Consider the following 8924-nt stretch of genomic DNA (forward strand, 5'->3'; position numbering starts at 1 on the left):
AAAACATGGCCACTTCCTGAGACAGACCCACGCTTGTCTCCAGCTTGGGCGGGGTTTTGCTGCTCAGTTCCATTGAAGTGAATGGAGCTTAATTGCAAACCGCACCTGAACTGGAGACAAGAGTTGTGTTGTCTCTGAAAGAAAGTGGACTTCTTTTTGTAGCACTGGATAACCCCCTTTAAGAAGTGTGTTGACATCAGTGGAGAGTATGTGGAATAAATGTAGTGTTTTATCTTCCTATCTCATTTCTTTCTGGGTAAAGCCAAAGACTTATCAGCAGCCCCTTGTATCTCTGATTGTGTCATCACTTTATATGCTTATATATATATATATATATATATATATATATATATATATATATATATATATATATATGTTGAGTAAACCACACTTATCGATTAAAAGACTGGATAACTATAAAGAAATCTTGTAATCCACAAGGCAGGCTGTCTGTGACAGATCTGTGAGAAGTTCAGTCTGGTTATTTTACAACCTTGCTTCAATCCTCTTACAAATCACAGGACAAATAGTACAAAGTCCCACTACAAGGCTTCAATTGTGGGACCAAAGGCCAGTTAAAGAGATTGGCAAACACAATTTAGAGCGTCGTCCTTATAACAAGCAGCAAGGGCTGAATAGTATTTGGTCCTGCTTCTTCTATACAGATTCCAGGAGGTGTCTGAAGATGGGACATATAATATCTGTCTTTGTCAGGGAGCTGCCTATCACCTACATATTTGCTGGGATTTTCCTACCTGTCACCTTGCTGCTGCTAAGCCTCATCTCCTATCTCAGTGTAAAACTTGAGGAAGGTAAGTAACTTTGCAATGGTCGTAGATAATCAGAATATCCCTGTACATAATGTCAGAATAAGGATTGATTTAAAGTGAACCTGTCACCTTGTTTATGTTGGCTTCTCTAAGAGCACCATGAGGTGTAAAAACAACATTGTCTTGGGGAACTTATTTTCAGTGCTCTGTGAGCTCAGAGTGTGTCGTCTTCATGAGTCCACTACTAAACAAAGTAAAGAGAGACCATAGCATTCGCTGACTTAGGGGCCATTCACAAATCTATAGTGCATGGACTGTATACTGCGAAAAGGAACTCAGACCTCAAACTGCAGGCCAGAACTTGGAATATTCACATTACTGTACTGACACACCGTGTCAGAACAGAAGCACAAATCTTCGATAATGAATGATGATGCCGGGAGTTCTTAGGTCTGGTCCGCAGTATACAGTCCGTGCATAGCCCATATATTACAGAGGTGTGAATGGCCCCTTACTGCAGCTTTCAGTGTTTTGTCCATTTGTAGCAACAATGTATTGGAGAAAGCAACAGCAAAGTCTGCATTTAGGAGGTGGATGTTGTGGTCTGTACTTATATTTACGATATGTATACACATTGTTGCTTTTTGTTAGCTATCCCTACCTATATACATTACTTTCTATGTTATTATACCATAGGATGAAACTTTTTTCATTTTAGCTAGCTAATTCCAGTGTAGTGCTGTATAACATGATATACTCTTTTTATAGAGTATATCCTGTATGTGACTCAAAGGGGTAATCCAAAGAAGTAAACTATAGCTGCTTCCAAAAACAGTGCCACCCCTGTCCTCAAGTTGAATGTGGTATTGCAACTCACTTAAAAACAAATGAGCTGCAATACCACACCCAAACTGAGGTTAAGAGTGGAGCTGTTTATAGAAGGATGTTCATCTCATCCTAAATAACCCCTTTAATGCCCCGGTACCCTCTCTTCTTTTGGTTGGTATAGATATTTTATAAGCTGTATTTTTTAATAGATTATTTAATAGGTGTTTCAATAAAGATGATTTGTAAAGAGGGGAAAAAGCCCACACTTACCTCCTCATGAGGTTACATGCTTTGTAGTTTGAAGCAGTGTAATTTATGGTAACATGACATGGTGATGTAGTACTGTTTAGTACTATATACTGCCATGTGCCCACAGAGTCAATACAGAGCCCAGGAGCTAGTGAATCTTTGTCTCGGCAGTATCAGCATTCTTGGGTTACATACCAGCACTATCATAACCAGAAATTATACAAGGACACAGGCACGTTTTTTCCAAAAATGTTTCTTATATTCTACAATTAATTAGACCATGTGGAAAAATGACAAAAGTCTTCTCTTACTTTATGTATGTACACCCAAGTGCACAGGCATATACTATCTCAGTCTCTGTTGTGGCGTATCCACATGGAGGTTCAAAAGGTGATATTCTTTAGGTGCAGTTAATTTCTCTGACCGGAGGAGTTGCCTGGTAGAGCGTCATCGTGCAATGTTCTGCGGGTTACGCCCCCTCTGCATGTCTGGCTTATAGAGGATGCAGGGATAGTTGCACTGTTGCCCTGGGGACACTGTCACATAAGAATATGCAACAAATATTATAGACAAATGATAGGTAGGGGCCCTTGTACAGATTGTGCCCTGGGGCCCAGGAGTCTTAAACTACACCTCTGTGAAGTACTTAAAGGGGTACTTTTTCCATCAAATCAACAGGTTTCAGAAAGTTATATGGATTTGTAATTTAATTCTATTTAAAAAAATAATAAAACTTCCAGTACATATCAGCTGTTGCATGTCCTACAAGAAGTAGTATATTTTTCTAGTCTCTCACTGACACAGTGCTCTGTCCGTGTCAGGACCTGTCCAGAGCAGGAACGTTTTCTATGGGGAATTGCTAGTGCTCTAGGCAGTTCCTGACACAGAGTTGGCAGCAGAGAGCACTGTGTCAGACTGGAAAGAATATACCACTTCTTGCAGGAAATATGTGGTGCACCAGTGGTGGTGATGCTACCAGTCACACACTAAGGTGGTAGCGGTGATGCCACTTATATGGTGGTTGGTAGTGTGATATAGCCTAGCCAGTGATTGTACTTTTGTGACACCAGTGCTAGTTCAGCACACAGGTGTGATGGTATATCTGCTTTTAGTTGTGGCTGGCTGTACTGTTCCCCAATGGTCGGTGACCTGCCGGGTCATGATGGGTCCCTTGGGCTCTTGTTACAGTGGTCCAGAGTGGGCAGATGACCCACCCAGACTGTTGGTACCACCACCCACAGAAAGGGAGAATTAACCCAAGGAATATGTTGCTGAAATCTGTGGGTGCTGGTGCAATGATCACTGAATTCCAGTAGAATAAATAAAATGATTTTACCGATAGTCTCTTGCAATACAGGATACAGTACACTGGTACTAGATAACTTCTTAGGTACAGACTTGTGTTCACCGGATCTGTGCTGGGAGATACCTTAAGTGCTGAGGTAGAGTAGCAGTGCTTGTGGAGCTTAGTGTTGAGCAGTGAAGAGAAGACAAGAGGAGTTTGTCGTGAGAGTCCCAACCCAGGGTAGTATTGTGCTCTGCCAGACCTTGAGAAAGAGATACTTGAGAGAAGAATACTTGAAAGAAGAATACTTGTGCCCATGTTTTATCTAAACCACCTTCTGCCCTGCAGTGTCAGTGGACCCGTCACACCAGGGTGCCCAAAGCCCCAGTCTAGGTTACCTGGGCAAAGCTAAGTGTCCAAGGGTGTCCCGGTTTCACCTGCACTGCGAGATAGAGTACATAGACCTTTGTACGGTAGCTTTGCTCTATCCGGGTCAGTTCCTCTGTCCTAGGAGATTTCCCTGCACTTTTCAGAGAGGTTCACGGCATGGGATGGGGGGAGCTCTGACTTGTCCTCCAGTAGGGGTCTATCACTGCATAGTGTCTGTAGTTATAGCTTTAGAAAGGAAAGTCTCTAGGTTATCCATACATGTTTGTCTCCGACTAACTTCACAGCTGGTCTGTCCCAGAAAAGGAACCAGGCCCTGGCTAAGTTCAGCAGGGATGCCTGTTTTGTGTGTGTCCTACTCCTCAGAGAATCAGAGGGAAACTGATGCTATACTTCCTCTCCCCAAGTGACTACTTCCGACAGGATATGTAAGAGTCCCCGTGAGTGTTGGAGAAGAGAGTGTGCAGAGAAAGGAGCTTAGAGGTAGGTAGAGAAGAAAGAATTATCTCCACTGGTCCACAGAACCACACACACACAAAAAAAAAACAGTAACTACAGTGACTACAGCTGTGCAATACATATATACAAAATTATTCATAGAATAATGACATCTGGTGGCAAAACTCAAAGACATCTTCATCACCACCTTACTTTAGAGTATAAGGCTTTTGCGAGAGGTGTCAAGCAAGGAACACCCGTGGTGGGACACCACACATGCAGCAGCTGATAAATATTGGAAGAGAAAATACAAATCTATATAACTTTCTGCCACAGTTGAAAAAACTTTTGTTTTTCCCTGGAATACCCCTTAATAAAATGTAAGTTTACCAAAACTAGAGCACTTTTTCACAAAGGTGAAAGCATTTTAGTTAGTGGGCCTGTTACTTCTGTTAATGGATAGTAGTTCAATATTAACTAGCTAACAGATTTGCTTTAACTCCAAAATAAAATATTTGTACAAGAAATAGATCAGCATTTCCTGTTTCAACTGGGGGGTTTATGTCACGTGTTACAGTGTCTCTGGTCTGGATATGAAATCAAATGTGATATGTTCTAATAGTGGTTGTCTACAACAGGCCGTATCAGGGTAAAGTGTGTAAAGGCTCTGGATGTCATCACTGTAATATCATGTGATGATGAAGGAGTATACATTCTCTACTTACTTCCAGTAGGCAGAATCCCAGAGGGAATGCAGATGCAACAACTAAGGAAGAGCTGGTTATGGTCTTGGTACAGTGGTAACAGTGGCTGAAGTACTTCTTGTCCTCTTTGCTTTTTCTCTTGTTCAGGCTATACATTACTGGGCTCACAGTTTTGTAGATTGATTCACAGAAGAGCCCAGAGACAAGAGGTTCTGCTCTGCTTGTCCCACAGCAGGAAAATGCCTCTGTATGCCTCATAATGCACCTCATAGGCAGGGATGCTTGTTACTTGCCTCGCTGGTGCCACAATTCTCAATAGCAGGGTACAAAGATGTAGGTTTGTCACATGGATGCGATACTATGTGTGGTGGGCTGCTGTGTGGTGTTGCAGCTGTGACCGGTCACTTGCTAGATAGTGCTGTGTGACTCCACTACTGTGGTGGTTGGTTGGTGGAGTATAGCTCAGACAGGTGGTAGGTTGTCGTGATGCCAGTGCTAACTCAGCACACAGGTATGGAGGCACACCTGCTTTTAGTTTTTTTGTGGCTGGCAATACTCTTCACCAATGGTCAGTGACCTGCCAGTTTGTGATGGGTCCCTTGGGCGCTTATCACGGTGGTCTGGAATGGAGTTATGACCCACCCAGACAGTCGGTACCACCACCCACAGAAAGGGGACATGAACCAAGAACGGTGTAGCTTGTGTGTAGGTGCTGGTGCAATGATCACAGAGTCCCAATAGAATAAATAAACTTTCTTTTTACTTAGAAATCTTTTGTGATACAGGTCAATAATACTTGACTGATACAGACTTGCTGAAAAGAGTTCAAAGTAGTGGAGAGGAGTAGGTTGTGAGAGTCCCAACCCAAAGTAGTAGAATACTTAAAGACAATACTTGAAAGAAGAATACTTTTTCCCATGTTTCAACCTTTGTCGCTATACCACCTTTTGCCCTGCAGTGTTGAGTTACCTGTCCTATCAGAGTGACACAAGCCCCAGTCCTAGTTACCTGAGTTGAGTGAAGTTTCGGAGGGTGTCCTGGTATCATCTGCGTTGCGAGATAGAGAATGTAGGCTCTTAGCTGCTTTGGTCTATCCGGATCAGTTCCTCTGCTTTAGGATACTGTCCTGCACTTTTAGAGATGTTCACGGCATGGGTTGGGGTGATTTCAGATTTGTCCTCTTTTTAGGTGTTTAGCACTGCATTGTGAGGATAAGTATTGCTTTAGAAAAGAAAGTCTCTGTGTTCTCCATAAGTCTGTACACTACAGTTGGTCTTTCCCGGACGGGGAACCAGAGCCAGGTCCCTGGCTAACTGAGCAGGGATGCTTGATCTGTGTGTCTTGCTCCACTGAGAAACAAAAGAAAACTTAACTTAGCGTGGGTCTACACTTCCTCTCCCCATGTGACAACTTCCTACAGGGTGTATGTAACAGCTCCTGTGAGTGGTGGAGAAGAGAGTGCGAGAAGAAAGGAGGATAGAGATAGGTGGAAGGAAAGAGTAACTCTCATTGGTGTGCAGATCACAGACAAAACAATAACCCTTACATGAATACAGCTGTGAGACATATATACATGAATATATAGTGGCAAAACTTATACATGATTTCAATACCACTTCACTTAAGAGATACAAGTTTTTGCAAGGGGTGTTCAAAGTAGCAACACCTGTGGTATATATACATATATTCCAACCCAATAAATGGAGCCTGTTCCCAGTAGTCTCATTAGGCTTAGCTGGAAGTCCACTTTGGTTCTAGTTGTAACCTTGTTAAACTTCCTCTCACAAGCTAGTCTTCTGTTTTCCTGCAAACAAATTTGAAGGGAATCTGTCAGCCCTGGGACCTGACCCAAAGTGCTGACAGTGGTCTGTAGTTGGCAGGACCCTAGTAGGTGTGTTACCTTTTCTTACTTTGTTTGTGGAGTGGATTATTTGCAATCTCAGGTCCTCTACAGTAAAGAGGAGTCAAACAGGAGTTGTGGTTTGGCATTTGTGCCGCACTCTGGCACAACTGACAACTCCTTCCTCCTCTCTCTTCTTCATAAATACTCTTTGCCTCCCTCTTGCTCTCTCCATCTTTATGTTCTGCGCATGCACCACTGCTGTCAAGGCCCTGCGCATCATCTTGTCAATTTGCACATGCTGGGCTATAGCGCCCGCCCAGACGGTAGAGACAGGAAGCGTACGGCCTGTATGCATTTATCAGTGGTGCATGCATAAAATGCGAAGATGGTGAAGAAGGAGCCCAGTAAGCAAAAATGATTATTCATAAAGAAGAAGGAGGAGAAAGTATTGATGAGGCATACCAGAGCAAATCTGCGCCTTCCCCCCCTGCGTACCCCCTTGCTGCAGCCTTTATAAACCTTCTCCATAGTATACATGCTGGGTTAGTTCCACCATAACAAATTTACAGCCATAAGACAACTGCAGTAACTGCAGTAGTGTACAGTACAATGCTATCTGATCACAATCATTAACTGCTATTGTTTTTCCACAGTTAATGAAGAGCTGGCTCAGATCCGCAATCCAAGAGATTCTCTGCAGGATTACTACCTTCAGTATAGACGGTTAAAGTTATCCAAGAACCAATGTCTCAAGAAAACTTCTTAATCTGTATTTTACTTCACATGCAAGGACAGAGTATGTAATGTAAAGCTGCTATCACAAATCACTGGGGAAAAGTGAAATCTAAAAATGACTGCTCAGAGGAACGAGAGGAAGTAAAAGGTGTTGCCAATTAGAATGTCTTTCCTGGAAAACTCTGCTCAAGTGAGACTTGAAAGCTGGATCTGTCTTAAAGGGATTACACAATGATTTTTTTTAAGGTTACCAGCAATGCCCGTGGACCTGGATGCGCGGAAGTCAAGCAAAATCTGCATCTACGCTCGAAAATTGCACATATATGCGATTACATAACAATGTCAGTCGCTGTAAGCTAGGAAGAAAACAAAGCTATTATAAGCTGTGGCCTCAGTCTAAGGATGGGCAAGGAATATTGTAGTTAAAGTTTCTAGTGGTTGTTATGCACATTTCCACTTACCCGACTGTATTATCTTGGCAGGCAAACCTAGAATTGCTTATTGCACAAGCAATAAGTAATAGAGGAGAAACAACGATCTATTGTGGGCGGTGTAAACACATTCCAGGGCTGTAAATATAGAAAGAAGCAATATGTTTACAGAGAAATGACTGACTCATGCAAATAACAGCAAGGAATCTATGGGTGCCGTCACTTTTAGCCATAAACTGCAAAACACAGGAGCAGCCATACATAGGAGAGCCATGTGCCGTAACACAGGGGCACACTGCAATCTTAAAAGTGACTTTCTATTTTCTGTCCAAAAGCAAAAATATTTACATAATGCATATAAGAAGCAGATTGTTTGATGATGCCAAGTACATTCATTTACATTTATTTTTTGGCTTCATTGGAATCTAGGTTTTGGTTTCGACTGGTGTCAGAAAGTTATATGGATTTGTAATTAACTTCTGTTTGAATTTGAACTTCTGTTTCAAAAATTTGAATACCGGTGGCTGAAGAATCCAACCTTGGAAGTCTGGGAAAACATGCATACAGTCATAGGCCATAGGCATCAAACTTCTTCAGCCACCGGTATTCAAATGCCGCACATTCGGGCTCATGCTTGAGTCGTGCTCATCTCTAGATGGGAAAAATTTTCCTTTAGGTTGTAGTACACATTCATTTTGGGCAAACCCATTGATTTCAGTAACCGGTTGACCATTTAACCTGTATGGGGGCTGACTGCAGATAGTGAAGGAGACATTTCCATTTTTGCACTTTTGTTTTGTCCTCCTCGTGTTTAAAAGGCCATAGAGCTTGCATTTTTTTTGTGCCTACAGACCAACTTGAGCCCATATTTTTTGCGACACCAATTTGTACTTTGCAATTGTACTTCACAACACTTTTTTTTTTTTTTTTCAGTTTATTTTACGCCATTTCCCTATGGTAAAACTGACATGTTATCTATGTTGAAGTCAGTACGATTACAATAGGCAACTTATATAACTTTTATTTTATCTGACTGCTTTTAAAAAATTAAAATCTTTTGAAAAAAAACTAAATGTGTTTAAAATTGCTCTATTCTGATCCTTATAACGCTTTTATTGTTAGGGCTATAGAGCTGTGTGAGGTGTCATTTTTTGCCTCATGATCTGTACTTTCTAACAGTACCTTGCTTGTGATTATGCAAATTTTTGATCACTTTCTATTACAATTTTACAAGATTTGATGTAACCAAAAATG

The 8924-nt window shown here is 41.8% G+C and overlaps 1 protein-coding gene across 1 annotated transcript; it reads left to right on the top strand.

The window, feature by feature from the left end:
- Window positions 1–602: 602 nt before the first annotated feature.
- Window positions 603–8152, top strand: SMLR1 (small leucine rich protein 1). Its single transcript, XM_069973701.1, has 2 exons — window positions 603–812; window positions 7158–8152. The coding sequence occupies exons 1-2, from the start codon at window positions 686–688 to the stop codon at window positions 7268–7270; spliced, it is 240 nt and encodes a 79-aa protein (XP_069829802.1). The 5' UTR covers window positions 603–685; the 3' UTR covers window positions 7271–8152.
- The last annotated feature ends 772 nt before the right edge of the window (window positions 8153–8924 follow it).

The sequence above is a fragment of the Dendropsophus ebraccatus genome, chromosome 6 (assembly GCF_027789765.1).
Source record: "Dendropsophus ebraccatus isolate aDenEbr1 chromosome 6, aDenEbr1.pat, whole genome shotgun sequence".
Taxonomy (NCBI): Eukaryota; Metazoa; Chordata; class Amphibia; order Anura; family Hylidae; genus Dendropsophus; species Dendropsophus ebraccatus.

Excerpts from the sequence above, each read along its gene's own strand:
- SMLR1 (XM_069973701.1), top strand. The coding sequence starts at position 686 with ATGGGACATATAATATCTGTCTTTGTCAGGGAGCTGCCTATCACCTAC. Across the intron at positions 813-7,157 it reads CAGTGTAAAACTTGAGGAAG|TTAATGAAGAGCTGGCTCAG; the intron begins GTAAGTAACTTT and ends GTTTTTCCACAG.